The sequence below is a fragment of the Musca domestica genome, unplaced genomic scaffold (genome assembly GCF_030504385.1).
Source record: "Musca domestica strain aabys unplaced genomic scaffold, Musca_domestica.polishedcontigs.V.1.1 219, whole genome shotgun sequence".
Lineage (NCBI taxonomy): Eukaryota > Metazoa > Arthropoda > Insecta > Diptera > Muscidae > Musca > Musca domestica.
Genome location: NW_026712261.1, coordinates 512300 through 534015, shown reverse-complemented (window position 1 = coordinate 534015; position 21716 = coordinate 512300). Strand labels below are relative to the sequence as shown.

Here is a 21716-nt window from a genome sequence, read left to right as displayed (position 1 = left end):
TGTTTTAATTTAACTACCATATTGTTGTTGGTATTATTACCTGACAATAAAAAATACAAAGCAATGCTTTATTGTTTCGATCGTTCCATTTGTTTAGCCGATCATGATGATAGGTAAGGATAAACACTTTGAGGTGATTCGGAACAAGAAAGTAAATTCCAAAGACATTTCTGAAGCAAGATGGTAATTCCACTAGGTTCTAATCTAATGTTAAGTAAATATCATCAGACGACTGGAAGCGCAAAGACTCGCTGTAAACTTACCTAGCAAAAATTTGGGCGCTGTAGGTATGAGCCGAATAACCCAAGGAAATTTAAAGAAACTACTTCTACATTACTTATAGTTTAAAATATGAAGTAAAGTATCTTACTTTCGTCATTACCTAGTAAGGAGTAATTTCGGCAAGGAGTGTACGAATTCAACTACAAATCCGATGGTTATGATTTCGAGACATGGCGTCGCCAAACGAGGATTATCTCAATCTACTTCATTTCATTTGAAGGTAGAGTGATTTCCACAGACGGACATGTCTACATCGAAATAGAATTTTAGGCTGATGATATGTATACTACCGACTACCGACTATATGATACCCTACACGACAAGGTGTATTTAGTAGAGCTGCCGTAACAAAAAAGTTTATGTTGGGAATTTATGCGAAGTAGATCATACCAACTATGAACCAAATAACATTGTTGTATAGTGCAAATATCTGTGATAAAATACCGTTACATATTTGTTTTTTTTTTTGTTAAACGCTTTTCCCGGGCCGACTTTATAATGACCGTGGCTAGTATTGTTATCATCGCCTGGGTGACATTTAACACGTCATTTAGCGGGCGATTAAGAATGAATTTATGCTAGATATGACTTCGATAAGGGTTATATTAAAAAGAAGTAAAAAAGGTAAGTCCGACAGGGCCTCCATCCACTATTTCGAAGGAAATTGAAAAATTAAAAAAAAAAAAAATGAACAATTAAAAAATATGAAAATACGGAGTATCGGGAGGTACCGTCACGAAAACTTGGACCTGCATACAAAAATTTTTGTCGTAGGCTGTAGTATCCATTAGGATCTTCCAGTACGAAATTTGAAAAAATTCCGAATATCGGGAGGTGCCGTTATATAGGGGCTATAGGAAAACGTGAACCGACATGGCCCATTTACGAACTTAACCTGCCTACTGGTAAACTATGCATGTATGCAAAATTTTAGTCTTCTATTTCAAATCGTTCGAAAGATAGCATGATTACAACAGACAGACGGACAGACGGCCACCGCTAGTTCGTCTTAGAATTTTACGCTGATGCAGAATATATATACTTTGTAGGGTATATTATGATCATTTCGAGGAGTTACAAACGGAATGACAAGGTTAATATACCTTCCATGGGTAAAGTAAAGTTTGGTTGAATAAGAAAAAATCTATTCAATTGGAGCAATAACCGTAAAATTGGATAAAGATGTATATCGAAGCTATAAAACAATTTGAACCGATGAGATGAAAAAATTGCAACCAATTTCAGACTGCTGTCATTTCTAAACCACTCGTCCGACAGCTGTTGGAATTATTCCAGTGACAGCTCATTACATTGTTTACAAGCGTACAAAGCCATTTTGGTGCGAATTTTCCAAAAAAAAGTTATGCGTGATGGAATTCAAGCGTGATAGTGTGATTTCTTTATATTTGGCTGGAAAACCACAAGTGGCTATCGTTAGAGCACACCAGCATTTAAATGTGAATAAATCTTTTCCGTCTCCTACCATCGCTCATTACCGAGATACTGCTAGCGTAGCACGACGTCAAGGAAGTGGACGGAAGAAAACAAAAAATTTCTCGTGAGCTGAACATATCGCAAAAATGAGCTTAGGGTAAAGCCATTGAAATTCCAAAAAGTGCAGGAAATTACACCGCAACAGGGAGAAAATAGACTCAAAAGAGCTAAAGAGTTGTTTCGCTTGGCCGAAAGTGCTGAACTGCCGAATTTGGTTTTCTCCGATGAGAAAACATTCGTTGTCCAGCAGTTTGTAAACAAACAAAATGATCGTGTTTACTTGCCAAAGAGGTCAGCTGAAAATGTGCAGCTTCGGTTGGCCACCGGAACTTAAGCGCCGGCCAAGGTGATAGTGTGGGCCGCCATAACAGCCGAAGGTCGCTCTCCGCTCGTATTAATCGTCCATGGCATCAGAATAAATGCCGAATATTGTCGCAAAAATATTCTGGAGGGTGTATTAAAGCCTTGTGCACGCAAACATTTTGGCCACAGACCTTGGACATTCCAACATTCCCAATAATGGTTACAAAATGAGGTTCCTAGCTTCATTTCCAGCGCACAATGGCCACCAAAATCTCCAAATACCAATATGTTGGACTATTGTGTCTGGAACATTTTGGAAAGCAAGGTGGCACTAAAAAATACCAAAGTCTCGATCACCTCAAGCAAGCGCTTCGCCGGGAATGGACCAAAATACCGCATTGGCCGTTTGAAGGCCATAATTCGTGATAAAGGTGACAAATTCGAACAAATCTAAACTTATTCTAAAATTTGCTATTTCCTAAATATCATTCAATAAAATTAAAAAAAAAACTAGTAAGGAAATCTCAAAAGACGGACGGGGCGGACTATATGATACCCTACACCACTACGCGTATTTAAAGAACGGTTTATATTGGGCATTTCTGAGCTTTATTCCGAAAGTTGGGGATTTAAACACCAAATTGGATGAAACATATGTATGGATCTAGAGCTATATCTGAACCGATTTTCACCAGGTTTTAAATCTTAACTTCTAAAATGAATTCGCTTGGAATTGCAACTTTTCACTCACTTTGCTGAAATTAGCCATTTGGTGAACGAAAATATATAGGGAAGCTATATCCAAATCTGATCCGATTTTGATAAAATTTGAATCATGCATTGCTAGGCTGAATCTTATATCTGGTACCAAATATCATTTTTATGGGGTGTATATTACGAATGTAAGGGACCTAAACACCAAAATCGGATGAAACATATATATGGCAGCTATAGCTATATCTGAAGCGATTTTCACCAAATTTTAAGTATTGACTTCTTGAATGAATTCGATTGGAAGTGCAACACTCCACTCACTTTGGGCTGAAATTAGCAATTTGGTGCACAAAAAACCAAAAATCGGACGAATATATATTGGGGATCTATATCCAAATCTGAACCGATCTTGATAAAATTTCGGTCGGATGTAGCAAAATCCACACCATTTGAACTGATATTAGCCATTTGCGGCACAAGTAACCTAAAATCGGACAAAAATATATATGGGAGCTATATCTACATTTGGATCGATTTTCACCAATTTCAATAGGGTTTGTTCTTGAGCCAAACAAATGTTATTTAGAAAATTTTATCTCAATCGAATAACAAATGCGACCTGCATTTTGTTTACAAAAATACATAGACAGACGGACGGAAGGACATGCATAAATCGACTCAAAATGTGATTATCTGCTGATTTCCAAAAGGAACTATAGGTCGGTCTATCTCGTTTCCTTCTCCATGTTACAAACAAATGCACAAAGACATAATACCCTTACCACTATGTGGTGTAGGGTATAAAAATGTAAAAAGTACGGCGATTGACTTGTTTGCAGTTTTTTATCTCAAATTTTTTATCTTAAATCGAACTTTTACTTTTGATAAAGACGTTACAAGAATGTGATCAAGGTGGCACATCACGATTAACTCTTCAAAGATCTACCTCAAACATTACACTACTTTAGCTGAGTTTTACTAATCATTCCTTTGAGGTACCTCAAACGAAATAGAAAACTTCCCAAATCATCATTCCAAAACAGTAGTTCCTCAAAAACGTGAAATCACCTAAATGCTGAAATAAATCTGATCACACACTTAGCGAAAGAAACATAATTATTGTTATCTTGGCGTGGTAGTATTTTCTGCTTTATCTAATTTCCAAAAAAACCGTTTACTTTCTGTTTGCTTTGTCTACCACAACAAAGAACTAAAACGGCTGGCTAAACAGTGCTATAAGAGATTGAAAATACCCATAATTATTTTATTCTCATAAATTCCCCTCTATTTACCATGATGTCGTGATTTCTGTGTTTATTTTATCAGCTGAGAATAATCGCCGAATGGCATTGTTTATCATATTAAAAATAAATGTACTTTTAAAAACATTTTTTTTTTTCGAATTGGAAATTAACGCCATCCGTGATTAACGGTACGGTACGTAGATATTTAGGTAGTCGTCAGTCAGTGAACCGTTTTATTATTTCATATTTTATTTGTATCGAAATGTATTCGTGCGTAAATTGACGTCAAAATATTGTGTTTTTATATTTTCCACAATTTGAAATTTTTATTTACCCTGAAATGAGAATGTATTTATAATAAAAATCCAGTGGACAGGATATTTAACCGTTCAATACACTTTTTTGTGTCTGGCAATTAAATGATTAGGTTCCTATATAAATTATTTGGCAAAGAAGAAATATTGAGATGACCTACAACACTATATGTATGGATAAATGGGATGTAAAGAATTGTTGGCGCCATTTTTAATTATGGTAATTAAATGTAATAGAAGTTTAATAACAGAGAGGCGGAGCTAGGGGCTAAAAATATAATGTTTATTTATATTGCATAGTTTTTAATTTATCTTTGAAATTATGTCGATACATCTGTCGCCTAATTATATAAATAACTTCTTTATTTCAACCTCCCTCTCTCTAAAAATAATAATAGCCACAATGGCTTTTTAAAACCTAATCAATTTTTAATGTCATTTAATTGTTTGATCGTGATAGCTGTTATATTCTCATGTTTTTTTTTTCCATTTAATTTCACATATATTTTCAATTTCCTATACGGTCTGCCACCTCCCCTTTCCCCCACACAACGTTCCATAATCAGAAACAAAAAGCAACAACTTGTCTGCTTGGCGTGTTAAAAATCTCAAAATCCAATAGTAAACTAATTAAAATCAATTTTGACACGATAAATAAACAGCAAAAACCGGAGGTAGTCAGAACCTAAGCTTTAAAATAAACATTTTTCAAATGTTTTCAACATGTTTACTCTTATATTAATGCTATCAAATTATTAATATTATTGTATAAACTAATGAATTGTTGTTAAAAAATAATTATCTGGAAAAAACATTAACACGAAAGCCAACTGAAACTATTGTGATGAATGATGTTAGTGTGGACAGAAGATGCCTCAGAGGGAGTTTTTTATACCCTCAGCCATATGGCTAGAGAGGGTATACAGGGTGAGATGAAAAAAACTAAAACCAACATCAGACTGGTGTCATTTCTAAACCACTAGTCCGATAGCTGTTAAAATTATTCCAGTGACAGTCCATTAGAGCCCCCATATAACGGCACCTGATATTCGGTATTTTGATGATTTTAAGAACATTTTTCACCAGAATTGTTTCAAATTTCGTATTTGAAGCTCCTAATGGATCCACGTCTTAATAAAGCTCAGATATAAAGGCGCCTCCCTTTTTTTGGTATTTTGATGATATTAGCGGCATTATTCAACGGAATTGTTTTTATTTTGATGACATTAGAGACATTTTTACCAAAATTGTTTCAATAGTTAAAGTTCGTAATGGGTACTACAGCTTATGACAAAAAATGGAACCGTGAACCGTGATACTGGTAGCTTAGCCCGACGTCAAGGAAGTGGACGGAAGAAAACAGCAACATCACCAGAAATGGTTCGAAAAGTAAAGAACCGACTTGATCGAAACCCGCATCGCAGTTGCCGAAAAATGGCTCGTGAGCTGAACATATCGCAATTTTCCATTCGCATATATTGAAAAATGAGCTCGGGGTAAAGCCATTGGAATTCCAAAAAGTGCAAAAACTTACACCGCAACAGAAAGAAAATAGACTCAAATGAGCTAGAGAGTTGCTTCCTTGGCCGAAAGTGGTGAATTGGCGAATTTGGTTTTCTCCGATGAGGAAAAAAATTCGTTGTTCAGCACTTTGTAAACAAACAAAATGATTGTGTTTACTTGTCAAAGGGGTCAGCTGAAAATGTCCACCTTCTGTTGGCCACCAGAACTCAAGCGCCGGCCATGGTGATGATGTGGGCCGCCATAACAGCCGATGGTCACTCTCTGCTCGTATTAATTAACCGTGGCATCAGAATGTATGCCGAATATTATTGCGAAAATACTCTGGAGGTTGTATCCTTGGGCACACAATTCGACCGCAGCACAGGACTCAGCACCATCGCACTCAGCACGCGCCTCCCAAGAATGGTTACAAAATGAGGTTCTTCGCTTCATTTCCAGCGCACAATGGCCACCAAAATCTCCGGATACCAATCCGTTGGACTATTGTGTCCGAAGTGTTATGGAAAGTAAGGTTGGCACTAAAAAATACCCAAGTGTCGAATACCTCAAGCAAGCGCTTCGCCGGGAATGGGCCAAAATACCGCTGAGCAACATTCGGGCAGTGTGTGACGGTTTCATTGGCCGTTTGAAGGCCATTATTTGTGCCAAAGGTGACCAATTCGAACAAATCTTTTTCCGTCATTTTAATACCGATCTAGCAATGTCCTTCTGTCTGTTAGATGTAATCACGCTATCCTTCGAACGAATTGAGATAGAAGGCTAAAATTTTGCATACTTGCATAGTTTACCAGTAGGCATGTTAAGTTTGAAAATTGGCCATGTCGCTTTCATATAGCCCCCTCCACGTCTTCGTACAGTCCCCACTTAATGGTTTTCATTTAAGTGGTAGTTTTCGGAATTATTTTTTGACATTTTTTAAACTTTCTTTGATGGTATAAAACGTTCGGCCCGACTTAACTTAGCTTCTTCTTTACTTGTTTGCTTTCATTCAATAAAATTAAAAAAAAATGTAAGAATTATGGCGTTTGACTTTGTTGCAGTTTTTTTATCTCACCCTGTAAACCTTCTATTGTTCTCATATTTTGCACATGCCAATATGTTTATCTGTATTAGATATAGTGGAATATTTCCGTCCGCTATATCTGGTACCTCACGCATATTTCCACATTTTCCAAAAACATAAGTGCGCATTTCTGAAAATTCCAACATCCCTTAGTCCTACAATGCAAAGTAATTTTATTTCCAAATTTCCGAATTCCAGCTCCAACGGTTCACGCAAATCGAATGCACACAAGTACAAATTTGGATATTTGATTTTGATTTTTTTTTTTTTGTATTCCAATTATAGACTCCAGCAGTAATATTAATTTCAAATTTCAGAATTCCAGCTCCATTCGTTCATCCACATTCAAATTGTACTAAATTTAGTACCGTTTAGTACTTTTCGTATACATGAGTACACTCCACCAAAACTACTTCATTACAGAAACTCTACTCCTGAACCTTGATTCCCATTCCATAAGTAAGATTTTCCAAAACTACCTACATATCTCAGTATTACAATGCAATAGTAATCTATTTCTAAATTTTGGGATTCTACTGGTTCTCCCAAAAAATTATATTGTACCAAATTTTAGTGCCATTTAGTACACATAATTACGAATTTCCAAAACTACCTACATTCCTCAGTCCTAGAAGGCAATAGTAATCTTATTTCTAAATTTGGGTTTAACCAAATCGTAATTGTACCTAATTTAGTAGCATTTAGTACTTTTCGTGCACATAAGTTCAAGTTTCGAAAACTTCCTCCATATCCCAAACTAACGCCTTTCATCGACTCTACTCCTGAACCTTGATTCCCATTCCAAATTTCAAGTTTTTAGCGCTAACCGTTTACACAATACGAAATGGTACCAAATACACATAGTACATTTCGTACACTTATAGTGCGAATTCCCAAAAATCCGTTGGTGCTATATTTAGTACCTTTTAATACTTTTCGCGCCGTTTTAGTGCGAATTTCCGAAAACCCAGCCTTATCTGACCCCTTCGGACCACATGATTCTCACCCGAAATTTCAAGATTCTAGATTCAGCCGTTTTGTCTGGGCGTTGATGAATCGTTAAATCAGACAGTCAGTCAATTACTTTACTCTTTTGTTAATATAGATTTATTTACAAGTACTGTCTTGCGGATGGGGAAGATTTATGTTCCGTTTTTTGACCGCTTATTCAATTTTCTTTCACAAGAAAAAAAAACTTTCCGTGTTCGACTTCCGACATAGTCATTTTTATTAGACTAAAATTTAAAATTTGTGTGGGTTTTTGAGTTATTAGATAAATTTTAAAATTTAAAGAAATATTGCTTCTTCCGACATTGCCACCTTAACTCCCCCCAAACCAAACACATACCTTATGCCCGTATCAGTGTAAAACGTATGGCGTATGACGACATTACTTAAGATGCGTATTAAGTGGTTTTAATTTAGTTTATCCATGTTTTTTTTCTATAATTTCATTTTTTAAATAATTTAATTGAGTCGTAAAAAAACAACAGCGCCAGTAACAGAACATACATCAAGAGGTAGCATTTCGAAAAAAAATATACGAAAAGACGTGCGTGTGTCATTCATTGGATTACATGTGGATTACGACAACGTCTCTCAATGACACAAATTCGTTTCTTCGGATTCGTAAATGACAAAGACAATGAAGAAGAACAACTCAAAATAAGACCTGTAGATGTGGGAGGGAGGGGCAAGGGATGAAATTTGAATGCGATTCTAATTCTCAAAGTAGAAAATCTTTTAATTTTGTTGTTGTTGTCGTTGTTGTTTTTTCGCTTGCTTTGTTTTAATTATTTAATTAGATGGCAACATGCTTGAGATATTGCAAAGGCAAGATAAGGAGAGAAGGTTGGGAGGGGCCATATGTCAAAATTACTTTAAATTGAGCCATGGAATAAACAACCGAGATTGTCGAATACCTTAGTAATTCATCACGCCAACTTTGCTCGCTGGAATGAGTGGCACGAAATACCAGCATTGATAGCCGGCTGAGGCTGCGTTTGATCTCGGGCATTTTGTTGTTTCTTTTATTTTCGTCTTTGCTGGCGTTTTGTGGATGCTATAGCTCACATGCAATCGAAACGTTTTGTTTTGATTTACTTCCTTTTCTTGTTGTTGTTGTTGTCGAAAGAACTCTGAAGGTTATGCTGTTATGAATAATAAAAACGAACTTTTCTTTCATGGCAATGGCGCAAATAACTGCCCAATGCCTTAATTTTTACACTTTACACCACAGCATAATGTCACCGTCTTATGTAATAACTTCGTATTGGACATTTTTATGAATTCGTTATAATATTTCTTTTGAGTTTTGAACATTGCTTTGTTGTAACACAGAATTGGTTTATATTTTCTCTTTGCTTCTTTTTCAAATTCAATGGCAAAAATTCGAAAAACTTTGAATTTTTCTTTTGCGAAAATTTTGTTTTGTTTGAATTTTTTTTTGTCGTTACGACGATGTTGCCGTTTGCAATAGTTTATGCCAACTACTGGGGCTGAGCATCGTTTTTCGAAATTTAATTTTGAAATTGTTTTGTGTTTCGTTTTTGTTGCTGTCGTTGTTGCGGGTTGTCGTTTTGTAATTTTCTACGTTTGTCAATTTTTCACTTTCTTTAGAACAATGCTGTCTTCGGTTGTCGATTGCAATTATATTTAGTTGTTGTAGTCGTTGTTGTCATTGTTTCTAATTTCAAAAGCTTAGAAAATTAGACATTTTTCTAGTAATTAAAGCGTGCGAGCTAGCAAGCATTGTTGAGATAGGTCAAAGTGTAATGTGTTCGAAGTGACCAGTGTGGTGGGAATTTAACCGGTATTAGCGGGTTATACTCGATGGGAATGGAATTGATAGGAATGACAACGTGTTGGAAGTTTTTGTGACATTTTAAAGAATAGATATATGATACCCTACACCACTATGCATATTAAGTAGAGATCCCGTAGGAAGATTTATTTGAAGTAGATCATACCACCTATCAACACTTGGTTTTAAAGCAGCTATAGTCATAGGTTTCACTAAATTTGGCGGAGACATTTTAAATTTTTATACCAAATAACACTGCTAGAGACATGATATAACTTTGCGAACGAACACGTACGTCCCGAAATTCACTCGATTTGGGCTGATATTAGCCATTATTTGCACTATAAACCTGAAATCGGTTGAAGATATATATGGGAGCTATATCCAAATCTTAGCCAATCTCAATAGAATTTGGCAAAGGTATCTCCGAGATCTATAGGATATCTGGTACCAATTATCATTATTGCCGAATGCATATTACGAATGTGGGGGACTTAAACACCAAATCGGATGAAACATATATAAGGGAAACATATACTGGGACTTAGACTGAATTCGGTCGGATGTGCGAAAATGCAGGTCATTTGGACTGATATTGGCCATTTGGTGTACAATCAACCGGAAATCGGTTGAAGATATATGGGAGCTATATCTAAATCTGATCCAATTTTCACCAATTTTAATAGGGTTTGTCTTTGGGCCAAAGAAATATTGTTTCGAAAATTTCAACCCAATCGGATAATAAATGCGACCTGCATTTTGTTAACAAGACGGACTGACGTGCATACCTCGACCCAGAAAGTGATTCTATGAAGATTCATGTTACAAACAAATGCATAAAGACATAATACCTTACTACAATGTGTAGGGTATAAATAGAATCCTTTAAAAATTCTGTTAAAATATTAATAATCCTGTTTTCGGTATTTTTATATGGGGACTATACGAAAACCTGGACATAGAAAATTTTCCTTCCCATTGGGAACCTCAAATCCGAAATTTGAAACAATTCCGGTGAATAATTTCACTACCGTCATATGGGAGATATGCGAAAACCTGGACCTGCATTGCCAGTTTTCCGTCACAAGCTGTAGTATCCATCACACACTATCGTTACGAAATTTGAAACAGTTCCGGTGAACAATTTCGCTAAAATCATCAAAATACAGAATATAGGGAGGCACATTTATATCCAGGCTACATCTACAGGGTGAGATGAAAAAACTGCAACCAAGTTCAGACTGCTGTCATTTCTAAGCCACTCGTCCGATAGCTGTTAAAATTATTCTAGTGTCAGCTCATTATATAGTTTACAAGCGTAAAAAGCATTTTGGTGAGAATTTTCCAGAAAAAAAATTAATCGTGATGGAATTCAAGCGTGATAGTGTGATTTCTTTATATTTGGCTAGAAAACCACAAGTGGCTATCGTTAGAGCACTCTAGCATTTAAATGTGAATAAATCTTTTGTGTCTCGTACCATCGCTCGTTACCGTAATACTGGTAACGTAGCCCGACGTCAAGGAAGTGGAGGGAAGTAAACAGCAACATCAACAGAAATGATTCGAAAAGTAAAGAAGCGACTTGATCGAAACCCGCATCGCAGTGGCCGAAAAATGACTCGTGAGCTGAACATATCGCAATATTTAATTCGGCAAATATTGAAAAATGAGCATTGAAATTCCAAAAAGTGCAAGAACTTACACCACAACAGAAAGAAAATTGACTCAAAAGATCTAAAGAGTTCCTTCACTTGGCCGAAAGTGGTGAACTATTGAATTTGGTTTTCTCCGATGAGAAAACATTCGTTGTCCAGCAGTTTGCAAACAAACAAAATGGTCGTGTTAACTTGCCAAAGAGGTCAGCTGAAAATTTGCACCTTTGGTTGGCCACCAGAACTCAAGCGCCGGTGATGGTGATGGTGTGGCCTGCCATAACAGCCGATTGTCGCTCTCCGCTCATATTAATCGATCGTGGCATCAGAATAAATGCCGAATATTATTGCGAAAATATTCTGGAAGGTGTATTAAAGCCTTGGGTTCGCAAACATTTTGGCCGCAGACCTTAGACATACCAACAGGACTCCGCAGCATCACACCCAGCACGCGCCACCCAAGAATGGTTACAAAATGAGGTTCCTCGCTTCATTTCCAGCGCAAAATGGTCACAAAAATCTCCGGATACCAATCCGTTGGACTATTGTGTCTGGAGTAATTTGGAACGCAAGGTTGGCACTAAAAAATACCAAAGTGTCGATCACCTCAAGGAAGCGCTTCACCGGGAATGGGCCAAAATACCGCAGAGCAACATTCGGGCAACGTGTGACGGTTTCATTGGCCGTTTGAAGGCCATAATCCGTACCAAAGGTAGCCAATTCGAAAAAATCTAAACTCGTTCTTAAATTTGATGCTATTTCCGACATTTTCAAGTCTTGCACATGAAACACATATTTGAGTAAAATTGTACTAACCTACTTCAAGGGCCAAAAACTTTAACCTACCTTTTACAAACACCAAAATACTATTTCGTTTGCAATTCAGTTGAATCCTCGATCTACATTTAATATTTTTAAAGATTTATTCAACCGGTGGCTTTCTTGCGTATTGAACCTATTTTACAACATCAATATAAAAAACAGTTTATTCGGTTAGAAATTGTGGCTAAAACGTTAAAAACACAACAATCAGAAGGTATTATTGTGTGGAAACGTTGGCCAATACATCTCACTTTGAATATCCTGAACATAATACAAACTCTATAGCCGAATTTCGAAACTATATGTTTAATAATGTGGTATCTTCTTTGATTTCCATATCGGCATCGAATCTATTAATCAACCTAGAATTTCATGGGATCTCAGACAAATAATTTGAGTTGATTTCAATGGGGAAACACATTTAATATACTTCCCTTATTTGTATAAAAATATCATTCATATAATTTTTATGCAAATCGAAAAGTCGAAATAGATCCATGGCATCTTGAAATTTAGCGTCTTCGCTGGGTAAGAATTATATTCCTGGAATTCCGTTAGAGAAGTATATCTAATACATTTAATACGTTACTCCTCATGAAATACGTGCATAAGTACGACAGGGTCAATTTTTTATGCACCCGATGGAACTTACGTTTTTTTCCTTTTGCAAATTTGGATGGAAATTTGTGTTAAGGGCATTGGATTTAAAGGTGTTCTTTCGATGAGGCCCATTTTTAACAATTTTAAATATAGTGAGTATAGCCTGTGTGGGGATAAACTGAATATAATAATTATCAGCATATGTATTTGAGATTCTCCTGATTTCAAATTCGTATACAATAATCATGAGGCTCACAACATGCAAATATCAAAATTATTTTCCTTGCTTTGCAGTTTTCATTATGATTTTGGTTCTATTTTAATTTCCATTTAATGGCCTTTGCACATATTTTGCTTTGCTTTGATATGCCACAAGAACTCTTCTAAAAATATACATATCTTTGCGCATATATATAAATGCATGTGTATTTATGACATTTGCATATCATTTATTATTATTGCATGCTGTGACTTTTGCATTGTGTGATTGATTAGAAATGAGATGTCTTGAAGCAAGGAAGATGCATGTTTTTGTTTTATAATTAATATTATGCACAAGATGTCTTTGGCGAAAAAAAAAACAATGACAACTGTGCGACAAGAATATTAAAGAATGATGGTGGGAGGCGCAAATTTGAAATTATCATATCGTATTGAGGGCACACTGAATTTCCCTGTCAACAAGAAACAGCTGATTGTCATTGTTTGGCTTCTATCAGATTTTGTTCGAAATTCGAGTGAAATGAAAAACAAGTAAAAAGCTGTAAGTTCGGCCGGGCCGAACTTTGAATACCCTCCACCATTTGGAACGAATTTGGCAATTCTCAAAAACAATAAAATCCGTTAAAATTCTGTTAAAATCTTAAAAATATCGAATGTAGCTTAAAAATATCGAATGTAGCCATACGACGACATGGACCTGCATAGGTAACTTTTGTCACATTGCAATATACCATTGCAATATACAAGTGAAACTTAAAAAATCGGTGAACAATGTAGCTTAAATCATCAAAAAACTGATTATCGGGAGGTACCGTTATATGGGGGCTATACGAAGACGTGGATCTGCACAGGCAATCTCCTGTCATAGGCTGTAGCATCCATTACGAACATCAAATACCAGATTTGAAAGAATTCCGTTGAATAATGTCGCTAAAATCATAAAATTACATGGCCCATTTTCAATACCAAAAGTCCTCAAGACATAATATACATTTATCAATCTATTTCAATTCGTTCGGAATCTAGAGCGATTTCCTCAGGCGGACAGACGGACATCACTAGATCGGCATAGAATTTTATGCTGGTCAAGAATATACATATTTTGTGGGGCCTAAAGGTGTTTTACAAACGGAATGACAAACTTAATATACCCTCCATACTATGACGAAGGGTATAAAAAACAGAAGCTGTTGTACTATATCTCACACATTGAAAAATTTCGATTTAGCAATGTCCGTCCGTTTATATGGGTCCACATTTTGGCATAGGCCCCATAAAACTATACCCTGAGATTTAATTTTTTTTTTGGGTTTTTATGCACAATTTCAAACCGAATTTTCTGTAAATTGGGAGTATGTGTTCCCAGTATGTAGAAAATATCCATGCGGAGAACTCTACATATGGGTGCAAGTTTTGGTATAGATCCCAGATATTCAGTATTTTAATAAATTGTGCCACACATTTCACTTGAGCTCCTTCATATTTGGTAATTGGAGTTCGCAGTAGGTACTATCCCCTAAGACAGAAAATTATCTACACGGGTCAACATCTGTACCTCCCTATATTCGGTATTTTGATGATTTTACCAACACTTTTCTCTAATAATACGATGCCTCACAATATTCGGTATTTTGATGATTTTCAACATAATTATTTTGAAGTCGGTATTTAGAGTTCGTAAATGTCATCACCTTCTTTACCAGATAATCGACTGTAAAGGTCCACGTTTTCGTATTGCACCTAGTATTCGGAATTTTTAAAATTGTAGCGGTATATTTCAACGGATTTTTTTACAATAATTATAACTCTTATAAAATGTTATGTAAGAGTCGGATTGTCACATCCCATTATTTCTACTAATACAAGATCTGCTGTAAAGATGGAATATATCGGTCCACTCTTTCTGGTACCTTCCCCACAAAGGAACAAAATTTTGAGTACCCATGAAGCTCATAAAACGTGAAATTAACATCCGATTCCATTCAGACTTGGCTAATCTCAATATTCCTATCAACTCAAGATCTGTTTTAAAAAAGATAGAGATCGGACTATCTCTTCTGGTAAATCCCCCACAAAGGATCAAACCAAAACGATTATAAAATCCGAAATAAGCATCCGATTCTCCTCATATTTCACACATACCATTATTTCCACTAACACAAGATCTGCTGTACTCTCCCTCTGGTACCTCTTTCACAAAGGGTCAAAATTTTGAATATCCATGAAGCTCATAAAACGCGAAATTAAAATCCGATTCCATTAAGTCTTGGTACATCTGAATATTTCCATCAACACAAGATCAGTTATAAAGATAGTAGAAATCGGATCATTTCATCTGGTACTTCCCCCAGGTTAAAGATTTTGAAAAACAAAACGCTCAAAGAATGCCAAAAAACATCCAACTCTCTTCAAATTTCATACAGATAACCATTTTTGCTAACACAAGATCTATTGTGAAGATGATATCTGTGAACCCCTTCTGGTATCTCACCCACAAAGGGTCACCATTTTCAATTCTTTTATCTGTCATAACTTGCGAAACAAGTCAGCAATTTTTTACAAATTGCTATATCTTAATATACAGTGACAGTGACAGTTGTGATTTCGCATAAAATTGGATATAAATCTTCGATTTTCTTGTAATTTTGCATATACCAATATTTTTATCTGTATGAGATGAAGGTGAAAATGGAATAATCCGGTCCACCATACCTGTACCTCGCTCATATATCAACATTTTCTAAAACTTATCCATATCTCATTAAGGTGAAGGGTGTAGTCAATATAATCCAAACCTGACACTCCGCAATATATGGACCATTTTTATTTAGGTCCGATACGAAATGGACAATATTGGCTCACCTACTCCCTAGATTTGAATAATTATAACAGAAGTCAAAATATATTTAAGTAATCGAACCTAGGCTGAGGGTAACTATCTGTCGCAGAACCGACTGATACTGCTTATCTTGTATTAGTATTACTATTATCTATTTTAATACAACCACTCTTTCTCTCACCTTCTTTACAAAAGTTCAACATTTTACAAAGAATATATAAAACTATCTCAAATAAAGAGGAGGAAGTTGTCAATATAGTCCAAACCTGGCCGGTGGCAGATATTATATCAGACCTAGGTCATATCCGAAATGGAAAATATTGGCCTACTCCTTTGGTACCATCCCAAAAAAGGGAGGAATGAAGTCAAAATGTATTTTGTTATCGGACACAAGCTGAGGGTATAAATCTGTCAACAAACCGACTGACATTTTTTGCCTTTTTTTTTGCAAAAATGAATCAGAGAACTCTCTTCCTGACCGACCCCATTGATGATTTGCAAAAAAAAATAATAATAAATAAAGTAAAGTAAACCAAAGACTTCCCGCCAAAAACAATTTTAAACAAATTTTTAAATTTGTTTGTTTACAAACGTAAATGTTTGTTTAAAGTCCAAACTAAATAATGTTTAACAACGGTTCCCTTACCTTCTCCTCACCACAATTTCCCCATAAACACTTTGGCTCCAATAACCGCCAAATGAATCAGTCAGTCCTAGGGTGACCGATTTTATGACTTTTTGCTGTGAGAAATTTTAATCAGCATTTATTTCGGCCGGTGATGTACTTCCACAACATACATACTTTCAAACAATTTTTTATGTACATACACTTAACATTAAATATTTAGAATAAGTGTGAATGGTGACCAAAAATAGAATTCTCATGAACACAGCGACAAAAAAAATTCACACATTTTGTTTGCCAATTTTGTTACAACACCAACATCATCGAACAGGGGTCCACATGATTTGATCCGACCCCCACTAATGCAATAAAACAAGCCAATATATTCGTCTAATCTAATCAGACATCCTATGGTTAATCTAAACAATATTATTAATTGATGTCTAGGTGACGTCAGATAGCTGGGAATACCTCAGCGCACAAAGGGGTAACATTTGCAGAGAAAGATAAAACAAAAAAAAAAACGCCAGAGAAATGTAACATCAAGACAAATGACAAATAGCCAAAATGGGTGGGAGAGAAGAAGTGTAGGAGAAAGGCTGCAGAAAAATGCACCCTCTCCCTAGACACATGAAACGGCCGCGGGGCCACTTGTAAGTCAAGCCAATTCCCATGGTGATTTGCCCGCAACTACTTATTCATAGATCAAATGACAGCACTAGCTAGACCACAAGACCCCCATTAAGATTATAAGGAATAAATTTAATAAATTAATTAATATCATTCGTTTAGTTGTGATGTTACAATTACAGCAGCAACAACAACGGCGAGGGCAGAAGAAACAACCACAACAAAAAAGGGGTTTGTCGCGTTTTTGTTTATATGGCGGAAGCTAAATGAAATTGTAGGTGCATGGTAACAAAAAAAGAAAAAAAGTAGGGTTGCCAGGTATTTAAACTTTTTTATTTATTTTCAATTTTTTTAACAAAATAAATACGCAAACATAAATCTTCGTTTAGCTCTCAGCCAATCAATGATGACGCGGTGAGTGAGTGAGTAATTGGTTGACTGAAGACGTTTTGATGATTCATCAATTGCAGTTTCTTCAGGTGTTGAACGAAATGAATTTCCCATGAATTTTGCAGATCATGAAAATCACGAGATCATCGAATGTTGCTGTATTCTGAAAATTTTCTTAATTGAAACAGAATTAAGTTTTCTCCAAAGAGTCAACTTCTTGGAACATGAAATGATTAAAGCTTGGGGTTATATGAGGACTATGCCCCACAATTTTTGTAAAGAATATTTCTTCTCTAAAAATTTACAAAATGTCTTGAGGTGATCAAGGTGGTTCCCATATTGATCCCTTTCAGTGTGGCAACTACCGGACTGTTTCTCTTCTATCCCGGCTCGGAAGGTTATTTGAAACCTTTATTCTGGCAAAGATTAGAAGAACAGTGGAAGAAAAGAGAAGTCTACGTGCTTGGCATTCCGGTTTTATAACTGGTTTGTCCACCACCCATGCCTTAACGGCTTTCAATAGCTTTGCTGGCAAACGCTTCGAGAGGAAGTAAGGAATTATAGACGTCTCTCTAGATGTCGTCCGGGCTGGCACAATGGGATTTTATATAAACTCCAACCGTTTGGCTTTCGACAGTCTATCCTGTAGAATGGTCGCTAGATTTTTTTGATCGATTCTGTGGTGAGCGACTCTCTAGCTGCCACCCTTTTCTGGTAGGGGTGCCTCAATGTTCCCTCCATGGTCCGATGTTATACCACATATTTTTCAGTGACATCCTTACTTCATTAAATGACGCCTTCGTTAAACGTTACTTCGTTGAATTGCGCCAAAAATTAAATTGTTATGCTACGGACTTCCTAGGTAGTTATACCGTATTCGTCACATAGACTACTTTCTGCCTACGGCAAAAGGCATAAATTTCGGATACAGTCAAACCTTGAAAATGCGGGGTGGATTTTCATACTATGTTAGGCTCTTGATCTACCGGCAGGTGGTCAGACCTATACCTTCTCAGTCTGGTTTGATATTTCGTATCACCAAATGGAAAGACTAAGGTTATGGGAAAGGAGAAAACTTTCCTCATGTCCGGGCCTCCGCCCCTTATGTACGGCTGATGGCCGCTATAGATCCCATTCTTGTAGGTCGATCTACGATATGGCTCAAATAAATTGTATAAACGCCTTTTTGGCGAATACTGAACTGACATTTTTAGACAGATGCCACTTTATATAAAAAAGCACCGCTGACCTTCGACCTTTGAGGATATGGACCAGGTAAGAGCTCGGAAGCACCAGACTTAGTGTTAGTACAAATATTGAGATGTGCGAAATTTGAAGACAATCGGGCACATATTTCATATTTTTGTATAGGTGCCTCATAGAAATAACTGGTTTAGAGCCTAGTTCCCTTTGAAGAAAATCCATTTCAGGGCATTTGAGGTCGATCTAGGGGTGTACGTCCGTCCGTCCGTCTGCCTACCTGGCTGGCTAGTGCGCACGATCACTCTTGAAAGGAGTATCCGTTTGTATCCAAATTTGATAGGTAGTAACATTATTGTCGAACATAGATTGAGTTCGGAGATGGGCAATATCGGTCCACTCCTTCATGCTCCCTCCCCCACAAAAGGTCAACATTTTCACAGGAAATAATTTACTGCATATGACGCGAAAGGAATATCCAATTTTGTCCACACTTTGCCAATCCCAATATTTGTATTAGCGCTAGGTCAGGTGCGAAAACAATATCGGTCAATTCCATCAAGTACCTGCCACACAAAGGACCAATATTTTATAAAATGCCACTACCGCCACCAATTCCCTTAAAATTTCACAAATCCCAACATGTCTTTTAACACAAGTCAAGGTGTGAATATAACATATACCCCTTCTGGTACCTCCCCACGAAATGATTCGCCTAATATTGGAGATTGTCGAAAACCTAAAATGCACCGACTTCGAGGGGGGGGGGTGTTTTTCCGTCCCTTTATAGATTACTTTGCGATGTAAACCTTCAAAACGCCTACACGATTTTAAGCTCTAATTTCATAATCAACTGGATTTCCCACCATAATTTTCTTCCTTTTTGTGTTGCCCAGTGTTTTTTTATTACCAAATATTTCCCATACGGTCACCCCACAAAGTATTAGCTTCCGCAACAAGTGAACTGTAGCCGCTACCTGGGGGAGTAACACAAGCCACGAGGTCATTTCGAAAATGTATTTACACCGCGTTCTGTATTTGCTTTTGTGTGAACACCATAAATCCATGAACTTGACATTTTCTTGTTGTTGTTTTTATTGCAAAAATATGTCCATCCACTTCCATGGCCATTAAGTCGTAAGATAATAATTCAGTCAATAAGAGAATTGTAAAATAAATTCCCTAGATAAAAAAGTTATAATTTTCACTTAATGTTTAAAAGTGTCTACACTTTGAGTAAAATACAATATTTGTTTTATTTCATTTTTTTTATTTTCTCCTTTCTGATTGGTTTTAAAGTTCAGTGAACTTTTTTTTCTCCCGCTCATCACTCGGCGCTTATCGAAGCCATTTGGTTTGTGTCAGTTAGCAGCAGTGCATAGAATAAGAGGCGTATTGGAAGTTCTTATGTCATGAAGGGATTAATGGCAATGGGTGCAAACAAAAACACTTATTGGAATGCTTTGGGTCTCGTGACAATTTTTAGGCCTGAAATCTGTTGAAATGTAAATATTTGGGTACTTGATGAGAATGCACTAGGGTAAGTTAATTTATAGACTCAGGGATCGATTCAAGTAATATGAAACGAAAAAAATATAAAAAATATATAAAATATTTCATATCATATTTTTACAGAACAAAAGTTAAGTGCCGGTACACCTTCCAAAAAAAAGGAAAAATAACTTATTCGAGGAGAAGCTAAAAATCTATAAAAGCCAGTAAGGAAAGTAAAAAAGTTGGGCGGTATCGACTATACGATACCCTACACCACTCTACATATTTAGTAGATCTCCGTAAAATAAATATTTTATTTGAAGTTGATCATACCACTTATCAACATTTGGCTTTAGAGCAGTTACAGTTTAATTTCAGAGGGAACTAATAATGGCTCGTGAGCTGAACATATCGCAATATTCCATTCGGCAAATATTGAAAAATAAGCACGGGGTAAAGCCATTGAAATTCCAAAAAGTGTAAGAACTTACACCGCAACAGAAAGAAAATAGACTCAAAAGAGCTAAAAAGCTGCTTCGCTTGGCCGAAAGTGGAGAACTGCCGAATTTGGTTTTCTCCGATGAGAAAACATTCGTTGTCCAGCAGTTTGTAGAAGTCAGCTGAAAATGTGCACCTTTGGTTGGTCACCAGAACTTAAGCGCCGGCCATGGTGATGGTGTGGGCCGCCATAACAGCCGATAATCGCTCTCCGCTTGTATCAATACACCATGGCATCAAAATAAAAACCGTATTTTAACCCGAAAATATTCTGGGGGTGTATTAAAGCCTTGGGCACGCAAACATTTTGGCTGCAGACCTTGGACATTCCAACTGGACTCAGCACTATCGCCCTCAGCACGCGCCACCCAAAAATGGTTACAAAATGAGGTTCGTCGCTTTATTTCCAGCGCACAATGGCCACTAAAATCTCTGGATACCATTCCGTTGTGTCTGGAGTATTTCGGAAAGCAAGGTTGGCACGAAAAAATACCAAAGTGTCGATCACCTCAAGCAAGCGCTTCGCCGGGAATGCGCTAAAATATAGCAGAGCAACATTCGGACAGCGTGTGACGGTGCCAAAGGTGACCAATTCGAACAAATCTAAACTTATTCTAAAATTTGATGCTATTTCCGACATTTTTTGCTTTCATTCAATAAAATTTAAAAAAAGGTAAAAATTATAGCGTTTGACTTCGTTGCAGTTTTTTATTTCACCCTGTACATTGGGTCTAAAATGTATATTTCGAGGTTTTACAAACGGAATGACAAACTTAATATACCCTCCATAATATGGTGAAGGGTATAAAAAAAGAAAAATTTACTTATTCGAGAAGAAGCTAAAAAACTATTTAAAAACAGCCTTTAGCGACCTTTGTTCCCTATCGACGCATAGGCATATCGATTGCTACGCTCATTTCTACATATCCACAAAATGATCAAATAATCGCCACGCTTTCTGCCAAGTTCTTTTTTTATCTTATAGTGCGGTGAAATGTTCCGT

The 21716-nt window shown here is 36.5% G+C and overlaps 1 protein-coding gene across 3 annotated transcripts in view; it reads right to left on the bottom strand.

Moving 5' to 3' along the window:
• LOC131802577 (G protein-activated inward rectifier potassium channel 3-like) overlaps positions 1–21716 on the bottom strand; it is a 104660-nt gene that overhangs the window by 21331 nt on the left and 61613 nt on the right. The window contains exon 1 of one of the 3 annotated variants that reach the window (XM_059122899.1): positions 8861–9267. The exons of the other annotated variants lie outside the window; for them this stretch is intronic. Within the exon in view, the coding sequence (XP_058978882.1) occupies positions 8861–8955 (95 nt within the window). The 5' untranslated portion in view covers positions 8956–9267. Of the gene's footprint in view, positions 1–8860; positions 9268–21716 lie in introns of those variants that run through there. 3 annotated transcript variants of the gene reach the window in all.